We start from the raw sequence: 21,109 nt of genomic DNA, 5'->3' as shown, positions 1-21,109 counted from the left end.
TGGAATTGATATTGGTGTCGGGTGATGATCTCGGTGGTCAAAGACGCAGATGAAACCCCCATGATGTTGGGGTTTGGCCACTGTTCAAGAGGGAAAAAAGGTCTCGAGATGCGACAAAGACGTCCGTCAACAAACCTACGTGATCAAATGGTTCTTGCGATATATGCAAGACGAAATTCGTGAAACAAGTCCCTTTGAACCATCACTGCTTGTCTAGACAACTAACCAGCTTAACATTTTAAAAAGAAAGACCGCACGTAGACCGGGAATTTTTTAAAGCGTAAAATAATAAACAATTAAAGATGCCCAGCCCCCAAATAAACAATTAAAAAATGCCCAGCAGTGCCAAGTTCTTCAGCATGTTGCTGTTTTAACGAGCTAATACAGTAATACTCGAAGAATAACCGATATTCTTTGATTCAGGGCTGCATTTATACCAGCAAGCAAGAGAAAATTCAAAAAACCAATTATTCATTCACTGAGGAATAGACTCGATCATCATGACAGTTAAAATCGCGTGGGCGATCGTAAAAAACGTCGTCCGCTTTTGTAACGGTTTGATGTTGTTACACATTATATGCTGTCAAGGTTGGGGAGTTTCCGGGTCAAAAGTTCATCTGGAACATCAAATCATTGCAAAGAAAAGGAGGATGGACTTCCTCTCGTTTTGTATTGATTTCTTGTTTTATTTGCTAAACTCCTTGAATCGATCTTGCCTCGTTAGCGAAATAACGACTCGTGGCATCCGCCGATATTTCGACCAACCCAATCAGCATCAAAGTCAACGTCCCGTTTTTACTGGTCCTCAATAACCGACGAATTCCGGCCAAAATCTCAACAACATTCGGAAGATTTCCCGAGAATTCTCTTGCGTCGTTTACTCTATTACAACCATGGCGGGAAAAATTGAAAAAAAGACGAAAATTCACGAATCAGCTTGATTACTGTGACGTCCACAATCACACCACCCTCTTTCCTCCTGCGGTTTTCTGTAAGTAAAAAGAAAAAATCCCATCTTCATGCAAAAATAACAAAGTCTCAGTTCAGCATGACTGTGCTTAATGAGATTCATCCGCTGTGAACAAACAACTTTGAGTTGTAAGTACGTCACACGACGACTATTGAGAACGTAAAAAAGAACATCTGATGGCTCGTTCTCTTTGACAGTTTCCGGTGGCGAGTAACATAAGCATCTGCCTTGACCATTCAAAAATTGATTTCGCAATGACCACCGATGACCACCGTCGGAAGAGTCCCACATAATACTCGATACTCAAAGTACAGTGGTGGTAGAGCGGTAGGGATAAGCGGTATCAGAAGGTCAAATTGGTCGCGTATGTAAACACGCATTTGACTCATCGCACGTTATTACCTAATAAATAAAAGGTCATAATTTTTCACTTCAGATACATTAGTTTTTTATGAATTCTCAGGCAATTAAAGAATCAGCAAAACACGCAAATGAAAAAACAAAAGAAAAATGGTGATAATAATTGTGTGTGTGAAAAAGAAATGGAATAACGCAGAGACAACCAAACAAGAAGGGTGGGGGGGAAGAGCTACGTATAACCAATATTGTTTGTTGTTGTTTCTTTTTTTTCTTTCTTTCTATCGCCAACATACAGACGAGACCTGAACATGTCGGTCCAATCAACCGAGAAAACAACTGGGCAAAATAATAAGGAAGACTATATGTCCCTTCAAAGAGACAACAAATGAAAACAAAAAAAGAGGGTGGGTGGGTGGGTGAGGGTGTGGTTTCGTGGCTATTATAGGGCGGGTAATAGACGAGACGCTTCGAGGCGATCACGATTCTAAATAGCACTGGTAGACCATTGCAAAATAATAGTAATAATATAATAAGGCCACTCTTATTTGTTAATTCTTAAAGACTCTGGTGCTTGCTTGATTCAGAGGGGGAGGAAGAATATGGACCAGCGAATGGCGTTTGTTGACAGTGGGATAGAGAGACAGACTGGGAAACGGAAGTAAATAGTAGTACTGATGTAGTAAATTTTTTTTTTTTAGTAGTAGTAGTAAATTAATAATAATGTAATAGCAATCAACCATCATCATGACTTGGTCGAATTTCCCCTTAATCTTTTGTTGTTGGTTCAACAGTTTCAGGGGAAATTGCGGATGTCCCAGTAGCGACTGTTGCAGTCCTGGCCAACCGAAACGATTGTGTTGTTGTCCAACCAAGCAATACCGGTGATCTGGCTCTGTGGGTGGGCATCTATCAATCAAGAACACGGAACAAGATGAGTAAACAAAAAAACAATTTCATTAAAAAGAAAAACAGAGCAACAGTACGAGAGTGCATTGGGTTCTTCTGGACATTCGCTACCAATACAATCCACTATCGCAGCCCTTGGGATAATATCACATTTTGGTGACGCAAAACCAACAGGGTTCAACAAAGAGGCCATTTCCTGATCAAAAACCAAGTTCATATAGACAAGCTAGCTTCCAATTACAACGCCTTTTTATATAACAGCGGTCAGACATTGCTTATACATCGACCGTTTATATGTTAGCGATGAAAATGGATGCATTTTGATAGGCTCCCCACAAGCGGCGGCACGATTTGGATTAACGCCAACAGCTACTGCGTCTAACAATGTAACAAGTGTTTATACAAAGTGCAATCTCGAGGGGTAGACGTTCTGTATAGACTTGCATCAAATTAAGCCAAATGACGGGCGAGTTTTCTGTTTTTTATTTGACTGAAAAATGTGCGTCAGCAGAAAAAGAGGCCAGTGAGAAGTCACGTGAACACAAGTGTACGTGGTGGCTGTTTGGGTGAAAAGAAGTGTTTGTGCGCGCAATGTTCTGCAATACGATCGAAATGTGAAATATTGGGATGCTGTTCAAATGGGAGCAGGCGAGCAGCATCCGATATTGAGCGGACCAATCCGCGATTGATGCATCCTTCTAATCCAATAGTAGGAAGGCTAAAAGAAATGTTTTCAGCCTTGAACTCTCACAAAGCCTTCAATTCATTCGTCCTCTGCAAAGAGATCGGGGAGGGTTTACAAGGATCGGCTTGAGTTAAGTCGATTCATGCTAGACGGCACAGACTCCCGCCCTCTCAAATTTCTCGGAAAATTCCCAAAACCTTTTTGTTTGAACTTTTAAAACGCAATTCTAAATATTGTGCCCTTCAAGTCCGACATTTTTTTGTAGTGGGATGGACTATTGACGCAGTCTAACACGCATTTCGCTATCATCAAATATTATGTCTGCTCGGACAAATTCCGGGTATTATTTAAGAAAAAATAAAAGGTTAATAAAAATTCACGACTTCCGTTTAGCCCAAGCTGGGACAAAATCGAACGGGCTTTCTTAAAAACGCTTGATCTGCAAACGAATGATTATACTTGAATGAAGTCTACAACTTCGTGAAGGAAAAATTTTCCCGTTCTGATAGCCCGTCAGGTCAAAGGGTAAATGAAAGTTGAAAAAAACAAATGTCTCGATTCCCTTTTTCAACGTTTCATCTCTTGAGTTAAAACATGTATGGTTGCGAGTTCCTATCTCGGACAATTAAATGTCCCATAGATTCAGAAACGACGAAACCTTACGTTTCCGTTCCTTTTTTTTCCCCAAATTATTTCCTAATTTGACTTACTCTTGATAATGAGGCGTTTATTCGGCTTCTCCACGCTCCAAACGATAATGGAAGTGTCCAAGCTTCCGGATGCTAGTAGAGTCGAGTCGGGACTCCAGGCGACGCAATTGACTTTAGCAGTATGGTAACCCCAAACTTCTTTGCTAGCCACCTGTGTGACAAACAAGAAAATCGAGTTAACTGAATATTATCGACCGACGGAATCCCTTGAAGGTCGACAAATCTAAACAAATAGGAGACATGTCCCGGGACCCTTTCGCTTGTAAGATCACAAGGTTACATCAAGTAACTAACTCCATTGCCATCCAATAACATAGTGGGAATTGGATGGCTTCAATCGACACGAGATCGATGGATGTCTCTTCCATGGCATTCAAACTGTGTTAATACAAGCCGGGCTCAACATCAACTCCCAAATACAATTACGGTACATTGTTTGGAGACTGAAAAGTCTGACACATGTGCTTATTCAATTTCCTTAAGTAACTTACCTCATAGCTAGGCAATCCATAAAGAGTGACAAGGCGGTTGGCGTCAGCAACTGCCAGGTATTGGTTGTCGGGCGAAAAAGCGCAATCCGTGATGGGGCCGCTGTGGTCCAGTTCCATTCGTGGCGTCAAGTTGCCGCTGTGCAAAATGTACACATGGAGCTAAATTCGGCAACGATAAAATTATTGCAAACTTTTCATTCGTGTTAGTGTGTCAATTTCCTCAACCTTGTGGTCAGTAGTTCCGCCAACAGCAACATCCGGATGGTGACCGTTCATGGAAGCACAGGATGGTTCAAAGTTAACGCTCACACTCGATACTTGCCGACCGTCCTGAATAACTGCAATCTGTTTCAAAAATAGTCCGTCAGTCAATAACGATTTAACCTTCAATCGAAGTTTGGCGAATGCTTTTTTCTAATTTAAGCGAAATGCTGTATCAATTTACATAGGGTATGCACAAAATTACTAAACATATTGGCAAATTCAGCAATATTGTTCTTAATTTAGATCGTAGATATAGGATACTAATATCAGCAAAAACAAACTAAAATATCGCCCTAAATGAAACCAAAAGTTTCTAGTTAAGTTCTCAGAATTGAGGGATGTTTTCTCAACTTTATTTCAAAGACACGCAGCTACTTTCGTGCCATCTTCTGGAAAAGAACGAAAATGCTATGTGTTTTTAGATCCTACCTCCTTCTCACACGGGACGATGAGAGTAGTGCCATCCCCGGCTAATCCTCGGGGCTGGGACGCCAACTTAATGTTGGTATTGGTGAAGGATTTAGTCATTACATTGACCTCCTTGATTGCGTTGTCGATACCGCAAGTGAAAATCGATTCGCCCAGAGTGACCATGCCGTTCATTTGATTGCCATGGCCAACACCTTCGATTCGATTACTCTCTCCAGTGGCCACGTCCCAACTGGTAATGTAACCATCATGCGAGCCAGTGAACACAGTGTCACGATTCTTGTTCACAGTCATGACAGTTATCGGTTTGTTGTGGCCCTAAGACGTCGAATAATTCATTAGTTTATAAACCATAGGATCGCATGAAATGATATGCACCTTAATAACACGAAGAGGTTTGCTTGGGTTGGCAGGATCTAGGTAAGAAATGTGCCCCGCCAAAGAAACGGACAACATGTGTTTTCCCTGCCATAAACAAGAGACTTGTTGATCTTCAATAGCGGTGCCCATGGGGAACTCGGTAATGAGGCTCATAGTAGCTATATCCCAAGTCTTGCATGTCTTGTCACCAGAGGCAGACAGCAAAGTCTTGCTGTCGGGGCTCCAAGAAACAGCGTAGACTCCTCCATTGTGCGCTGGGCTACCTGTTAAATTTTAAATATTTTGAATTATGTAGAAATTCCTATGGTGGAAAAGATTTCGCGATTTCGTACCTAATTCGCCGATCAGGTCTGATGTCTTTCCATCGTAAACAAAGATTTTGCCATCAAAACCACCAGTGGCAAAGTGATCGCCGTTTGGAGAGTAGCGAACGGATTGAACGAAGCGTTGGTGTTCGGTTTTAGTCATCTTCCACTTGAATGGAGGACCTGTAACATCAAAGAAAAAATTCAGAATAAACACATCTGAAAAAATTTATATGACGCAGAATAGGACCTTCGAAAACAGTAACCGAGTTATCTTCACTTCCGGCGATAATTTTAAAAGGCCTTGCAGGTCGGAAGTCGCAAGAGTTGATGGGCTTGGAAGGCCCACCAATCGTGCCATTGGAAGTACCGGTATCAACCAAGAAAACATGACCAAAACTAGAAAAATGTTGACAAATGAATTCCTTATCAAAAAGGAATGTTAAAAGAATGTTACCATTCCCTGCCCTCTCCAACCACAACCATTCGCTGATTATCAGGAGACCAGGCTAAATCCTTGATTGGTCCAGCAAATGGTTGAAGTTCAATCTTGCAGATATGCTCCTTGTTTACAGTATCCCAAATCCTGACTTTGCCAGATTGATCTAGAAGTTTTTTTTCCATTAGTATTTAATGGTATGCTAATGCTTTGTTTGTATCCTGTCATTTACCAGCAGACGCTATGTAAAATCCACTGGGGGAATACTTGGCAACATTCACTTGGCAAGAATGTTCGGTGTAAGTTTCAGCAATCTCAGGATTCTGGAATAGCAGGGGGGAAAAATGTTAAGCCTGGATCTCGAGTATGATTCATCGAGGTGTGTCACTTACTTCAATGTTTCGAATAATCACACTGTTTCCATGAGTGTACAGGAAATTTTTCCCTTTGGGATCTCCACCCAAAACCAGTGGCTGCCCCCGTTGTGTCCTGGGCAAGGAAGCAAACAAAGCCTCTGTGGAGAAAAAGAAAGGAGGCTATTCAATCAAACAGAATGACTAACTTGTGACAAAATGGGAAAGTTTGACGACTTTCACAGAGCTTAGTAAATCATTCATAACCGTTGCACCAAGAACCCAACTGTTGACAGAAAACGTTGAAATCCTGAAGAGACAATCGATTTTCCCTTTACATTTCAGTATTACTTACTATTTGTAAACGACATTGCTCCGTTGGCAGTCAAACACTCACGCCGGCGAGTTGAGTATAGAGTTAGAGGTAGATAGACGCCGTTACAGCCCGTCACTCCGTCAGACAAATAGTGAATTTTTCTTCTGCTACTTCCACAAGAGAGGGTGGGGCGTTTAAGGCGGCTTATCTTATTTCCACACGTATCCCCCTTCCCACCTCTTGTGACGTCACAGGAAAAAGAAAAGAAAAAAAATTATACACCCAAATTTGGGCATGGGATCTTTTTTTAAAAAAATAATCAGATCAATTCGATAAATCTCGACTATATAGTTTCATGTATTTTTAAACAAATGCGGTCAGCTGTGCTTTTTTTTTGCGGCAAATTTGTTTAACCACGAATTCTTTATTTCTAAAGTTGTGACAACAGTTTGTTTGGTTATGAAAACATTCCTGTTCTAAAATCGTGATGTCTCGTCACCTGCAGTTTTACGCTACGATTATCAGCGGTCTATACATATAGTTATTAGCGTGATAACATATTATTGTATCACTGCCAGAGTGCAAGTTGCAACAAAGGAAATTAATAATAGAGAAATAAGTTTATTTCTTGAAGCGAAGGAGCTAAGTAAAACTAGAAAACGAAATGTTGTGAAACAATAGAATGCGTAAAGATGACATGATCACATGAGTGCAATAGTGCATGTTGCGACACAATGATTCATTAGCCAACACCAGTTTTCCCCTGTTGAATTTGAAATAGCGAAAAATTGCGCAATAATTAAAGCTGCCAAAAATTTAAAAAATAAATCGTGATCACACAGAACGCAGAAATATCTGAGAATAATTTGAATTTGATCTCCTGTCTTATTTAAATGTCTTTGCCTCTGAACTTTAGGGCAAGTCCTCGTAAAATCTCTTGAAAAGTCCACTGGTTAATGTTGCTACTGATGAGCATCAGGACAAACCAGTCGCCAATCTGACATCGTCGGAAAACAGTTTCGACGTGATCGAAATCAATATTGCGTCCAGCTTGTCTCTTCAAGAAAAAGAGTCGAACTCGGGGGAAAAGCAAAGTGATGCCTCGAACCACAAGGTCGATGCCGGTCAGAATGGCCAGAATGACGTACCAGAACCAGAGAAAAATGAAGACCTTTTCGTTCAGAATGTTCACAGGTAAAATACATAAGGCGTCGTACTGCTGTATGGTACCAGAAGGTCCGTACATCTTGAACAAACATTTGGTTAATTTGGGAAATACCTAGAAATAAGTAAAAATAAAATAATTATTAATCAGTTTCAAAGAGAAATGGATACAAGGATTCATACGTAAGACATGGGATCGGTGCGATCCTCAGGATCCATTACAGATGCAGCCACTACGTTTCCGCCATATTCGAGGAATTCACCACCGAGGAACGCGTCCACCAAGAAAATCTGACAGAGGATGTTGATGGCGTTCAGGACTTCGCAGACAAAGTAACTGGAAGCGTAAACTTGGTGTTGGCCCACATTAGTGAATAAGTAGTCGACGAGGTTAACTTTAGCATTTTTCTGCACTGGCGTCTCCACTGGAGAAAATTGCAAATCTTCCAATAGCGACCGCATCCGCCCACTTTCCATGAATTTCCAGGCGAGCCGAGGTAAGACAAACGTGATGGCCTGGAAGATGAGGAAGAATCCAACCCACTGGTAATACTTGTGGTAAATCATCTGCTCGCCTTCCTTCGGGGTACCAAGACCAGGAATCGGTCTCGATCCATTCGCTTTCATGCCCGGCTCGTTCGGCAGAGTGTGAGTAGAATGAATCCAGCAGTATTGGTCCAGCACACCACTTTCAACAGGACTCTTCTCAGCGTTGATGATGCAATCGATAGGATCTCCAACGTATTGTTTCAACGAGATGAGCGTAGCAGAAAGCGCAAGAAAAATCACCGTCAACTTGTAATGACAACGAAAAATATTACCATCTACCTTGACGGGATCAACCTTTAATATCCCCTTTAATGCACTTATTTCCCCTAACATTTTTTTATTTAAAATGAAACGCGTAGCCTAATTCAATTACGGGAAGCAACAGTGACAGTTGCCAGTTGTCACACGCTCTTTCAGGTGGCTACACTAAACACTAAATATTGTACACCGCCTACTTCAACTTTTGAGATAAGAAAGGAAGAAAACTTTAGGGGGTTGCGTCTCCACTTTTGAGCTGATAAGATAAAAACACGAACAAACGTCTGAACTAGGGAGGAAAGAACTTTGGAGTAATACAAATAAAGGCGAACATGAGAATTAACAAATTTTCCGTGTACTGTATACAATTTCAAAAAAAAGGTCTACACACAACAGCAGACGCGCGACTCGTTTTAAAGAGCAGAATTTTGCATTCGAAATTTGGTTTTGAACGTCGCGCTTAATTTACAAATGGTGAAAGGTTAATTATTCATCGCCTTATAGTTGCAAAAATTTGTAATTGTTTTTTTAAATGTCTTTGCCTTTGAACTTTTCAGCAAGTTCGTCTATCACTTCCTGGAAGATCCACTGGTTGACATTGCTACTAACGAGCATCAGGACAAACCAATCGCCGATCTGACATCGACGGAAGACGGTTTCGACTTGGCGGACATTTAAATCACGTCCGGTTCGTCTCCGCAGGAGGAACATTCGAAGTTTGGGCAAAACCAGAGTGAAGATTCGGTACAATAGGCCGATGCCGGTCACAACGGCGAGAATGACGTACCAAAACCAAAGGAAAATGAACAGTTTTTCGTTCAGAATGTTGACGGGTAGAACGCAATAGGCGTCAAAGCGTTGGACGGTTCCAGACGGGCCGTACATCTTGAACAAGCATTTGGTCACTTTGGGAAATACCTTAAAATAAAAAATAAGACGTGATTAAATCATTATGTAACAATTACAAGATGTCGGGCTTAATTCCTTACGTATGACATTGGATCGACACGATCTTCCGGATCCATTCCGGTTTGGGAGAGAACATTTCCGCCGTATTCAGTGAACTCGCCACCGAGGAACGTGTCCACCAAGAATATCTCACCGACGATGTTGATGGCGTTGAGCACTTCGCAGCCGAAGAAGATGAAGGCGTATATTTGGTGCTGATTCACATTGACTAAAAGATATTCGACTAGGTTTTGTTTGGCAGCTTTTTCAACTTCTGACGGCATGACGGAAGAGCTCAAATCTTCCACCAAGGTCTTCATCCTTCCGGCTTCCCAGAATTTCCAGATGAAGCGAGGCAAATAGAAGGTGATGGCCTGGAACATGAGGAAGAATCCAACCCATTGGTAGTACTTGTGGTATCTCATTTCTTCACCTTCTTTTGGGGTGCCAAGACCGGGAATGGCCATGGATCCGTCCGCCTTGATGCCCGGCTGATTCGGTAAGGTATGAGTAGAATGGATCCAGCAGTAGTTGTCGAGAACTTTGTTGGGAAACGGACTCTTTTCGGCGTTGATGAAGCAATCGATAGGATCACCGACGTATTGATTCAAGGAAACCAACGTCGCCGACACAGCTAAAAAAATCACCGTCAACTTGTAGTGGCAACGAAATATATTGTTATCGGTTTTAATGGGATCAATTTTAAAAAGGCCCTTCAGGGCCATTAAATCTGGAAACATTTTATGTCGTTATGTGTCGCCCTAACTAAAGAAAAGCAGGTGGAAAAAAAGGAAAATCCGATGCACACTCGCCCAAGATGGATACTAGACAATTTGAGTTTCTTTGGTTCGTGGCTTTTCTACTTCAGATACGAAACGCAAACGTTTGAATTTTTTAGCCCTCAGCTGATAAGATCCAAGTGATAAACGTTGAGCAACTACTTGTGAGCAAATGGACGTGTCAGAAATCGTCTAGCGTCACTTCCCGTGTACATTTAAATACATAGCTGACCAAACATGGAAGATAATATCCTCCGTCACTTACCTTACCAGACTGTTATCTGTAAAATGTCTTAATTTTCTTAACTTCATTTATCTAGACGTTAAAAATTATTACAATATTTGATTCTGTAAGTGGCTTTGTCTGACATGCATAACTCGTATTTTTATTGGACGATAGGCTAAAAATGTAGACAAATAATACAGACAGCGGTTTATAGCTATAGTTTCATCAAAACTCGGGATGGCTGAAAATCTGGTGACGAATCTGATCGCATTTACTTTGGTCGGCAATGTCGGTGGTGACGATACGGCATAGCATATTCGAGCGACAGCGGCCTGTGCAACCCTCGGCTACAACCTGATCCGCATTCTTATGGTAGTTCCTTTTAAAAGACCAAAGTTCATGTTATACGGCGCCAAATTCAAATGCATTATAAAATTAATTTGCGTGTATACTTGAAATAGAGCTGGAAAAGAGCGTCATCGGTCACCATCCGTTGGAAGAGTGTGTCCATCGACTGCGGACTTAAATCATCAAGTCCATATTCCTGCTTAGCTTGATAGAGTTCAAACCAAACCGGATCGACTTCGGAACCTTTTAGATTAGAGTCCGTCAGGTTCATGATGTACGTGTTGATGTCAAGTACGGCCTTTAATAATTAAGGAATTTAGGGCTGTTAAAAGATTTTGTTGTTTCTTTAACGTTGCGCAACATATACCCAAGTGGAATTGGTTCTTGGTCCGTCGACAGTGTAAGTCCGGTACCCGGGATTGAGCTTAGAATAAGTGGTAAGACTGGGTGCGATAAAGGCCACATTAACAGGCCTAGCGACGTCGACCGTGTCGTAGAAAATTTTGTATTCGTCTTTATGGGTGTGGCCGTAAAATTGAGCTGCCACAGTCGATTCGAATCGATTGATAATTCTGGCGAATTCTCGACTAAAAATCGTCCAGCAATCGCCATTGCCAGGTGGAATATGACTGAGAATATGAACCTATAATATGGAAGTTATATTTTTACTATTATTTTGGAATGAAATAGAAAGAGTACTGTACTTTTTCGCCATTAAGTTCCGCTTCCTCTAGAATTTGACTAAGCCAAAGAAGACTGGAGGCTGGATCTTGTGACTTGAAATATGTCCAATAATTGAGTGTGTAGCAATAATTCATGTTCATCGAAACTATGCGTAGACCGGGCTGGACCAGTGCGGTATAGAAACCTCCGTAACGGATGGTAGCCGAGACTTCCGCCGGAAGCCATCGAGCCCATTGCTTATCAGCTTCGTCGTACAGCCAGGCAGTGTTGAGCTCAACATCAGTAATTTCAGGTGGAGCAAAACTGGAGTCATTAATAAAAACACAATATCAAATATTTGTAGCTAATTCATTTCAAATTAAGTTAATTTAAGAATTTACGTGTTGACTGGGTGAGACTCGTGGTTCCCTAAGGTTGGGTATACAGGAACTCCGGGAAATTGTTGTTGTATCAGAGTCATTAAACGATCAATGATCATGATATTTTCGTCTTTAGCGGTTGACCAGACGTCGTGAGGAGTCAAATCTCCCGTCCAGATGATATAAGCAACATCCTGAAATTGTTATCAATAGCGATTATTCTCTCGTTGATTTAATTTGGGTTTAATAATTTTTCTAGAGCCATTATTCTTACCGGGTGTAGTGCAGCCATTTGAGAAACTGCATTTTCTACTAAATACCAGGGTAAATCACAGGTGCGATAATCCCCCCAGTAACCGGCGGCGGCTGTGACGTTGACAACTTCCCCCGAAGTTTCACGACAACAGAGCGGATCTCCGCATTCGGCATTCGATCCAGCCAGGTATTCCGGATCCCAATGGATGTCGGCCAAGTGTAGCACTTTGACAGTTGGTGAACCTGCCTATAATAGAAGATAATGAATAAGAATTCAACCTCTATAAAGATAATTATGTCATACCGGAGGTTGGCTTGGTTGATTCACTGGCGGCTTAGTTTCGGCGTTGAGGTCGATGGTCCATTCCAACTGTTGCACATCGGAAAATTGGCAGTTTTGATCCTGCAGGAGCATTCCGCAGACGTTGCCGACATTGACCACGTCGGTGCTGTCAATGTACTTGATAGTTGGCTGCAGCAATTGAGAAAATGCGATTCAATTAATAACCATTTAATTTGATTAGTACAGAAGACCATACCAGAGCGATGCGAGCCATTCCACCACAAACTTGATCGGGATTGGCAAAAATATCCAATCGGATGCAGATTCCGACAATGTAATCGACAATTTGCTCGTCGGTTACTGTTCCATTTCGTAAGAGCTCGTAGATATCGTTGACAAAGTCCTCGCAAAGGTTACAAGTAAAAATATTCTTGTCTTCATCTTCAGTAGATGGCGACAACTTGGTTGTTTCGGGAGCTGGCGCTCCTATATGAAGACGAAAAAGGTTTTGAAGGATTGATGGAAATTAATTCGGCCAATAATTTGTATGTACCTTCGAGTAGTGTAAAGGAGCCACCCAACAGGGCGATGAAGATTAACGAGGACCAGCGCATCATTCAGCGTCAACGACCACTTATGACAAACAGTCACGAAAATAAAGGATCAGGACAAGTTATAAGGTCTCGGACTAGCGTTTACCTATTTCGTCTAAATTATCAAGCTCAATCATGTCCTTGTTTTGTACTTATGTTACACAGCCATATCTTCAGACTATCTTTCTTACCCGTCGTCTGGAGTTAGGATTATAGATTATCACGTGTTTATGACAGGTGGAACGAATGTCAGTCTTATTTGACATCCGTAATGTATAGCTTATCGCGTATTTTCCGTTGACTCAAACTGTTATCGATCCAGTGATATACGTCATCGGCAGACAAACCCTTGGACAACCAAACCCACAAATTGATTTTCTTTTTTTAAATTGATTCATTTACAGTTGCTTTGCCAAAAAAAGATAATATCAAGCGAAATACAAAGCAAATCAGGCATATTCCAAACCAATTGAAAAATAAAAAGAGATAAACGTCTTGTTATTGCAGAGGCGCCAACTTGTCCAAAGTAGAAGAAGTTTCCTCATATTTTGTATAAGAAGATATTAATCGCCATGCCCGTATCCGTAGAGTCGCCATTCCTTGTTATATCGCGTCGCTCGGTTCTTAAAGGTGTCGTCACGTCTTTTCACGAGGAGGAGGACACACAACACAATCAAAAAGGACACGGGAATATTTTAAGGCGTTTTCACCAATACGACCTAGATGTAACACAGTATACGAAATATAAATAAATTGTTTAGCCGAAAATGTCAAATTATTAAAACATGGAAATGTGATCCAATAAAACATTCAAATAAAAAACGCCATTTTCGTTACTTTGACGGTGATTTCCATTCTGCACGAAGGGGTATAACGAATTCGTCCTTTGAGCTAAAACCGGAGGAATGTTTTTGATTGGTCCGCTGAATGTCGACTGATGTCAGTACTATCCTTCTACTTGGGTTTTTATACCAGTTTCTTATCCATCACGCTCCAATTCCCGGTTTCACGTGTGTGAAAAATAAACAAACAAACAAAGAGAACGTGGGGGAAAGCGCGTCGTCGGAACGGGAGCGCTACAATTACGAATTGTAATATTGCATGAGAAAAAATCAAATAGAAAACTCTGCAGATTAACAAACCACATCTGTGTTGTACAACGTGTAAAAACTATGATCCCATCTGCTACAGCGACACGGTCCAGTAGGCGAGAAATTACATCAAAGCTATTAAAACACATATAAAGCTATTTAAAGCGCCACACAGCATTGAATATCAACGCTGTATTAATGGCATATAATTGTTGGTTTTCCCCGGAAATTTACCTCGACACAAGTGTAACAAAACCAAGTATACGCCAACTATATACGACTAATTCGATAATGTATTATAGTTATCCTGCCTTATGGTTCTTAAGCTCTAATTTTGAACTACAAGGATACCTGAATAACCTTGATGTAAAAATATACTTATTTCAATCAGTGCGGTTTTGATTGCTTCATTGATCGAATAGTACATATATACATTCCCGAGAAGGACGTGGTTAGCATTATAGGTTTGTTTCCTAAGTGAAATTCCGCACGTCTGAACTTCCCTTATTGCAATTGTTCAAATCAGTTGTGTATATAACTCATTTCTCCTAGTAGTCCTGAGGGTGTGTTATTTCCTTACCAATGACTCAGAAAGTGATAGCGCCAAATTCAAATGCATTACTGATTGATTTTCGTTGGTTTGCTCAAAATAGACCTGGGGAAAGAGCGTTGTCATTCATGCAGCACTCGGGTCGACTTCTGAACCTTCTAAAGTTTGCGTCTAGCATGGGCATGTGTGAGAAATCTAGTACGGCCTAAATTGTAAAACATACGTTATGACGATATCAGAAATACGTCACTGAAACTTTCAACAATAACACCAACTTGAATCAAACCGTTGACCATCGATGATGTCAGTTAACGTACCCCCGGATTTAGGTTGTATAAAATGGTGACAAGAGTAAGTGCAATGAAGGCCAAACATTACCAGACCGAGTGACGTCAGCAGCTGCTTCATAGAAAATGTTTTATTTCTCTTTTTAATGTTATAATTCTTATTATATTTTTAAAGAATTCCCGACTAAAGATCGTCCATCAATTAGCATACCAGGCGGGAAATAACTGGAGATATGTATCTAGATGACATGAATTCGGACAGTCGGTAAATGTAAAAAGGAATACAACATTGTATGGCCATTTTTGGGTTTACTCGGCAAAAGTTAAATTGAAAGTGAAAGCCAAAAAACCCAAATTTCCAACTATATCTTGCTATGGGCCAATCTTATAAAATGCCAATTACTATGAGTATTTTGACCATATACGTCGAAGGGCGTCTATCAAGGAAAAGAATTAATGAAAAACACACACACAAAACAAATCTATTTTCTTAAGAAAATGTTTTTTCTTCAAGGCAGTATAGCCGACATAGCCAGAATGAACCTGCTGCGTAATCTTTAGAGTGGTCCAATTCAAACGGGCAATCCAAACATGGCAAGTTTTTCAGAAATATCTCAATTGCACAATGTCTTATTTTGTTAAAATTCGTCATGCTTTAGTATTTGCTTCGCAATTTGCACACAGCGACTTTGGTCGGCGATATCCGTTGTGACGGTGAAGCAAAGCAGCCTCAACCGGCAATCATCATCGCAACCTTGCGGCACTCTCCTGTCCGAATTCCTATAATAGTTCCTGACGTGTTGCAATCATTCAAATTTGTTTCAATATTTACTCATTGCGCAATTGGGTAAAAACGGATCGAATAAATAACTGGTGCATACTGGAAATATCGCTGAAAGAGGGCATCGTCGACCAACATCCGCCGGAAGAAAACGCTCATTCCGTTTGGACTCAAGTCATTGAGCTGGTATTCTTGTTTCATTTGGTAGAGCTCGAACCAGACAGGATCAACACTTGGACCGAGAAGATTGGCTGCAGTCAAGTTCATAGCCCAAGTGGCAAAGTCCAGCACAGCCTATCACGGCGGTGTATACGATGATATTAAAATAGGGAATAATAATTTTGGCAAAAAGTAATCAAGATCTAACCCAAGTGGAACCAGGACGACTACCGTCAATCGTGTAGACTCGATATCCAGGATTGAGTTCAGTAAATGGCGTGAGACTGGGCCCGATGAAGGCGACATTTGTAGGCCGATTTCTATCAACGAGATCGTAAAAGATTTTGAATTCATCTTTGTGGGTGTGTCCGTAAAATTGAGCGGCCACTGTCGATTCAAAGCGGTTGATGATTTTTGAAAATTCTCGGCTGAAAATCGTCCAGCAATCACCGTTACCAGGCGGGATATGACTCAAAATGTGAACCTGTCAACATTTAATCAATGAATGTCGTAAAGGATTGATTGACAGTAATTAATAAATTATACTTTTTCACCGGCTCGTTCGGCATCTTCTAGGACCTTATTCAGCCAAAGGAGGCTGGAAGCAGGATCTTGCGACTTGGACAATGTCCACCAGTTGCCCGTGTAACAGTAGTTTGTGTTTAGTGAGATCACGCGAAGCCCCGGCAGGATCACGGCTGTGTAATAACCTCCGTAACGGATGGTGGAAGCGACTTCCGCCGGAAGCCATCGGGCCCACTGTCGAGCAGCAACGTCATATAACCAGGCAGTGTTAAATTCTTCGTCTGTTATCTCCGGCGGCGCAAAACTGCCAATACCATTGGAATCAACAAAAGAATTACATAACTCGACGCAGTTTTAAATATCGCTCTGTAATATGAATTATTACGTGTCAGATGGATGGGCTTCATGATTTCCCAGAGTCGCATACACGGGCGTTTTTGGAAAATATTGCTGAATCAAATTCATTAAGCGCTCTATAACGTAAATGTTTTCTTCTTTGTTTGTCGACCAGACATTGTGCGGAGCCAAGTCACCTGTCCATATGATGTAAGCGGCGTCCTGATTGTGTAGAAATGGAAAAAAAAAATTTTAATCTCAATTTGTATACCAGTACTTGAAGTATTAACACAAACCGAGTGCTTCTCAGCCATGTGGGCCACTGCTTTCTCTATGGTGTACCATGGCAAATCGCAGCTTCGATAATCTCCCCAGTATCCGGCAGCGTCTGTCTGGTTCAAAAGGTCTCCCGAATCAGCCCGACAACAGACAAGTTCTTTGCATACCGCATTCGATCCTACAACATAATCCGGATCCCAATGAAGATCCGCTAAATGTAGCACTTTGATCGTAGGAGATTCTACCTTTTAAGCGCAAGAAATTAGCGGATTAGTGTTGTAATTAATTTTTCTTTTTGTCTTATACTCACAGATGGTAGAACAAATGGCGTGATTGGTGGCTTGGAGACAGAACTAGAGGTGATGTTCCACTCTAAATTGTCTGGATCTGACAAGGAGCAATTGTCAGCTTGCAGATAAATACCACAAAGGTTGCCCTGGATGAGCAATTGATTGGTATGCATATACCTAATAGTTGGCTGTCAAAATAAGAGAATTCATTTTATCAGAGAATGTCAAAGGATTTTATTACTATTACCATGATAATTGAGGCTGTGCCATTGCAGAGTTTAAAATTGAAGATGTTGAGGGTTTCACATCTTTGGCCAATCAGAAAGGAAATTTCTCTGTCAGTCATCCCATTGTTAAAGCCTTTGAAAATTTCATCAACAATTTCATTGCAAAGAGCACACTTCAAAGTGCTCTTGTCATCAGTTACTGCCTGTATCGACCCATCTACAGACGCAAATAGACAAATTATGTGTAATTTTTAATCGAAATCGTAAAATTTGCAAGAATTAGTTATTACGTGATGGAGTTAAACGGTCCAATAATCCAATCAAACACAAAATCAGAACAAATAGGTTTTGCTTGACTATTAAGGGCATGCTCTATTATATCCTTAAAAGAAGTAGGAGGAATCACTTAACTAATTTTTTTAGTTCTTAAATTTGACACTTTGGTTTGTTTACAACGGGCGTAATGCCCTCTAGCGCTAAAGTTGTTGCGGCGGGAACACTTTATCATTTTAAAAAGCGGAATTGCGAAATTCAAAATGGCAGAGTAATAATTTGTATTGTAGCGCGATAACCCACAGACGGGAATTTTCAAGCGGAATGGCTATCATATACGATAGTTGTTTAGAATTCAGGATGCTGGCTCAAAAGCTGGCGACGTATATTTTGGCAACGGCTTTGATCGAGTGGATCGGTGGTGACGATGAAGCACAGTAACTTGGTGCGACAATCAGCGTCGCATCCTTTTTCAAGCCTTTCTTCTGCCTTTTTGTAGTAGTGCCTTGAATAGCAAAAAAGTTTGTTTGATCAGCGCATTATATAGGAAAGACGCATTCTATAATTTCAATAAATCACTTACGCAAAATACAATTGAAAGAGGGCGTCGTCAGTCACTAGTCGTTGGTAAAAGACATCCATCGATCTGGGACTCAGGTCAGTCAGACCATAATCCTGTTTTGCTTGGTACAATTCAAACCAGACGGGACTGATGGAAGGATCTGCATTTGCAACCGTCAGATTCATGATCCATGAACTGTGGTCCAGCACAGCCTATATTCACACGCCATTGAAATTGATGTATTAAATAGTCATGTCGATAAAGGGCGCCAATTCAAACATTTACCCAAGTGGATCCGGGTCTCGGGCCGTCGATAGTGTAAATGCGATAACCAGCGTTATCAGACGAGGCTGTTAGACTGGGTGCGACGAAAGCCACATTAACGGCTCGATCCAATTCGACCAGATCGTAGAAGATTTTATATTCGTCGTTGTGGGTGTGTCCGTAAAACTGGGCGGCCACCGTTGATTCAAATCTGTTAATAATTTTGGCAAACTCTCGACTAAAGATCGTCCAGCAATCACCGTTGCCAGGTGGAATATGACTGAGAATATGGACCTGATGGACACATTTCTATCAGCACCGTTTGCAAATTAGTGCTTGTATTAATTAAATCACTTACCTTTTCTCCAGCTAATTCGGCATCTTCAAGGACTTGATTAAGCCAGGTAAGAATCGAAGCTGGATCTTGGGACTTGTAGTAAGTCCAGTAGTTGAAAATGTAGCAGTAGTTCATATTCATCGAGACGATACGGAGGCCCGGTTGAGCCAGTGTAGTGTAGAAACCTCCATAACGAACAGTTGAGGAGACTTCAGCCGGGAGCCATCGAGCCCATTGTCGATCGGCTTCGTCATACAGCCAAGCAGTGTTGAATTCAACATCAGTAATTTCAGGCGGAGCAAAACTAAGAATTTATAAAAATAATAATATTTCAATTTCAATTAATGGAAGAGGGAATGTTTAATTCTCATAAGAGTTATTTATACTTACGTGTTGACTGGATGGGACTCGTGATTTCCTAAAGTCGGATACATAGGAACTCCAGGGAAATATTGCTGCATTAGAGTCATCAAACTATCAATGATCATAAGGTTTTCATCTTTGTCGGTTGACCAGGTATCGTGAGGAATCAAATCTCCCGTCCAAATGATGTAAGACACGTCCTGTCAAATAATGCGTTGCCTTATTGATTTTCCATAGGACAGGAATATAAACAATTAATACCGAATGTTGTTGGGCGATGTGAGCAACGGCGTTTTCAATGGTCCGCCAAGGTATGTCGCATCCGCGACGGTCTCCCCAGTATCCAGCTGCATCTGTAGCGTTAACAACATCTCCAGACGAGGCTCGACAACACATCGGATCAGTGCACACGGCGTTCGATCCTTCAAGATATTCCGGATCCCAATGGATGTCGGACAAGTGCAACACTTTCAGCGTTGGAGAATCATCCTTCACGCCGGGAGTTATACAATTTTTAAAAATTTTAAATAAAACTTGAAAAAAAAAACAAATATTAATAATGAAACAATACCGGTGGCAAAGCAGGTTCAGTGACGGGTGGTTTAGGAATCGAACTGGGTGTAACTGACCATTCGAGCAACCCAGGATCCGAAAATCCACAATTTTCGGTTTGCAACAACATGCCGCAAATATTTCCTTCGACCAATCCCAGCGAGTAGATGTACCTGATAGTTGGCTAAGTGTGAAACATTATTTTAGTGCAATTGCATAAAATAAATATTGATGCTTCGCATCGGCTTACCATGGCTATGAAAGCTGTTCCGTAGCAAACTTTGTAATTGTACAAATTGAGCGTTTCACATCGCTGGGCTATACCAGCCGAGATTTCCTCGTCAGTTTGACCAGTTTCAAATCCCGTGAATACATCGGAGATGATGGAATTACAAAGGGCACAGCTTATAAGTCCTTTTTCTGACTTGGAATCTACCAGCGAATACTCCAAAGGTGCAGCTGTATCAAACGAATCGAGAGGAAAGTTATGATATTTATTCTGCCTGACGCATCTTATTTAATTTCTTATTCGTTGTAAATACTTACAAAAAACTCCTGATGAATAAATGATCAGGCTAAATACGAGAAGGTGAATCTTCATTTTTTTGGGTTCACTGGAACGGACTGTCTGTTAATATGTCTATACTTGACTTAACAAACCGTGTTTATGAAATATTCAGCTGTTGATGGGTGAGAATAACTTTGTTTGATGTTGTTGAAAATTTCCAACCGATAGTGGACGAAAGTCGCAGATAGTATTTTAGTATCAATAATGTATACTTATATCAATGTATTAGGATTATAAGCTTCTGTATCAATTTTGGTGCGTGTCAGTACAAAGTATACTTTTACGAAAGATTAAGTTAAAAACTATCCACAAAATATTTATTCGAACTAATCCCACTAGATTATTTATCGACAATTGCATCCAACACGGCAAATATAAATAATTGTCCATGCAACACGGATTTCCAAAAATATTTAAAATGTTTAACGCGTTAGCGGATGTGTGGCGCTGAAGCACAATCCTAGCAGAAAGTCGGTGTCGCTCAGACAGTCTGTTTGAGAAAGATTGGTACCTACGCAAGTACGCAACCTTCAACATTATTTTTTAGAGAACAGCTGGAAACAAAAGTTAAACAAAATAATGTGACTGCTAGCACAGATAAACACTTTAG

General features: G+C 40.9%; 5 protein-coding genes across 5 annotated transcripts; all 5 read right to left on the bottom strand.

The window, feature by feature from the left end:
* Nucleotides 1–1,393: 1,393 nt before the first annotated feature.
* Nucleotides 1,394–6,884, bottom strand: LOC124195974 (actin-interacting protein 1-like). The gene is made up of 12 exons (XM_046590699.1): nucleotides 6,649–6,884; nucleotides 6,333–6,454; nucleotides 6,173–6,263; nucleotides 5,959–6,106; nucleotides 5,752–5,900; nucleotides 5,529–5,684; nucleotides 5,194–5,459; nucleotides 4,816–5,133; nucleotides 4,348–4,467; nucleotides 4,123–4,281; nucleotides 3,632–3,782; nucleotides 1,394–2,236 (listed from the first exon to the last, which is right to left on the bottom strand). The coding sequence occupies exons 1-12, from the start codon at nucleotides 6,662–6,664 to the stop codon at nucleotides 2,124–2,126; spliced, it is 1,809 nt and encodes a 602-aa protein (XP_046446655.1). The 5' UTR covers nucleotides 6,665–6,884; the 3' UTR covers nucleotides 1,394–2,123.
* A 326-nt stretch (nucleotides 6,885–7,210) lies between these two features.
* On the bottom strand, nucleotides 7,211–10,409 carry LOC124196160. The gene is made up of 4 exons (XM_046590973.1): nucleotides 9,570–10,409; nucleotides 9,112–9,498; nucleotides 7,957–8,682; nucleotides 7,211–7,888 (listed from the first exon to the last, which is right to left on the bottom strand). The coding sequence occupies exons 1-4, from the start codon at nucleotides 10,266–10,268 to the stop codon at nucleotides 7,499–7,501; spliced, it is 2,202 nt and encodes a 733-aa protein (XP_046446929.1). The 5' UTR covers nucleotides 10,269–10,409; the 3' UTR covers nucleotides 7,211–7,498.
* Nucleotides 10,410–10,672: 263 nt separating this feature from the next.
* On the bottom strand, nucleotides 10,673–13,178 carry LOC124195975 (sphingomyelin phosphodiesterase-like). The gene is made up of 9 exons (XM_046590700.1): nucleotides 13,016–13,178; nucleotides 12,719–12,948; nucleotides 12,484–12,651; nucleotides 12,199–12,426; nucleotides 11,946–12,118; nucleotides 11,586–11,868; nucleotides 11,249–11,524; nucleotides 10,986–11,179; nucleotides 10,673–10,912 (listed from the first exon to the last, which is right to left on the bottom strand). The coding sequence occupies exons 1-9, from the start codon at nucleotides 13,077–13,079 to the stop codon at nucleotides 10,759–10,761; spliced, it is 1,770 nt and encodes a 589-aa protein (XP_046446656.1). The 5' UTR covers nucleotides 13,080–13,178; the 3' UTR covers nucleotides 10,673–10,758.
* A 247-nt stretch (nucleotides 13,179–13,425) lies between these two features.
* On the bottom strand, nucleotides 13,426–18,031 carry LOC124195976 (sphingomyelin phosphodiesterase-like). Its single transcript, XM_046590701.1, has 10 exons — nucleotides 17,871–18,031; nucleotides 17,601–17,797; nucleotides 17,374–17,541; nucleotides 17,081–17,308; nucleotides 16,834–17,006; nucleotides 16,470–16,752; nucleotides 16,132–16,407; nucleotides 15,865–16,058; nucleotides 13,893–15,775; nucleotides 13,426–13,774 (listed from the first exon to the last, which is right to left on the bottom strand). The coding sequence occupies exons 1-9, from the start codon at nucleotides 17,947–17,949 to the stop codon at nucleotides 15,622–15,624; spliced, it is 1,752 nt and encodes a 583-aa protein (XP_046446657.1). The 5' UTR covers nucleotides 17,950–18,031; the 3' UTR covers nucleotides 13,426–13,774; nucleotides 13,893–15,621.
* An 86-nt stretch (nucleotides 18,032–18,117) lies between these two features.
* LOC124195977 (sphingomyelin phosphodiesterase-like) lies at nucleotides 18,118–20,964 on the bottom strand. The gene is made up of 9 exons (XM_046590702.1): nucleotides 20,478–20,964; nucleotides 20,182–20,390; nucleotides 19,951–20,115; nucleotides 19,641–19,868; nucleotides 19,407–19,579; nucleotides 19,038–19,320; nucleotides 18,701–18,973; nucleotides 18,437–18,627; nucleotides 18,118–18,358 (listed from the first exon to the last, which is right to left on the bottom strand). The coding sequence occupies exons 1-9, from the start codon at nucleotides 20,530–20,532 to the stop codon at nucleotides 18,202–18,204; spliced, it is 1,734 nt and encodes a 577-aa protein (XP_046446658.1). The 5' UTR covers nucleotides 20,533–20,964; the 3' UTR covers nucleotides 18,118–18,201.
* Between the last annotated feature and the right edge of the window lie 145 nt (nucleotides 20,965–21,109).

Source organism: Daphnia pulex, chromosome 6 (genome assembly GCF_021134715.1).
Source record: "Daphnia pulex isolate KAP4 chromosome 6, ASM2113471v1".
Classification (NCBI taxonomy): Eukaryota; Metazoa; Arthropoda; class Branchiopoda; order Diplostraca; family Daphniidae; genus Daphnia; species Daphnia pulex.
Note: the sequence above shows the minus strand (reverse complement) of the source record. Positions and strands in the feature narration are given on the sequence as shown.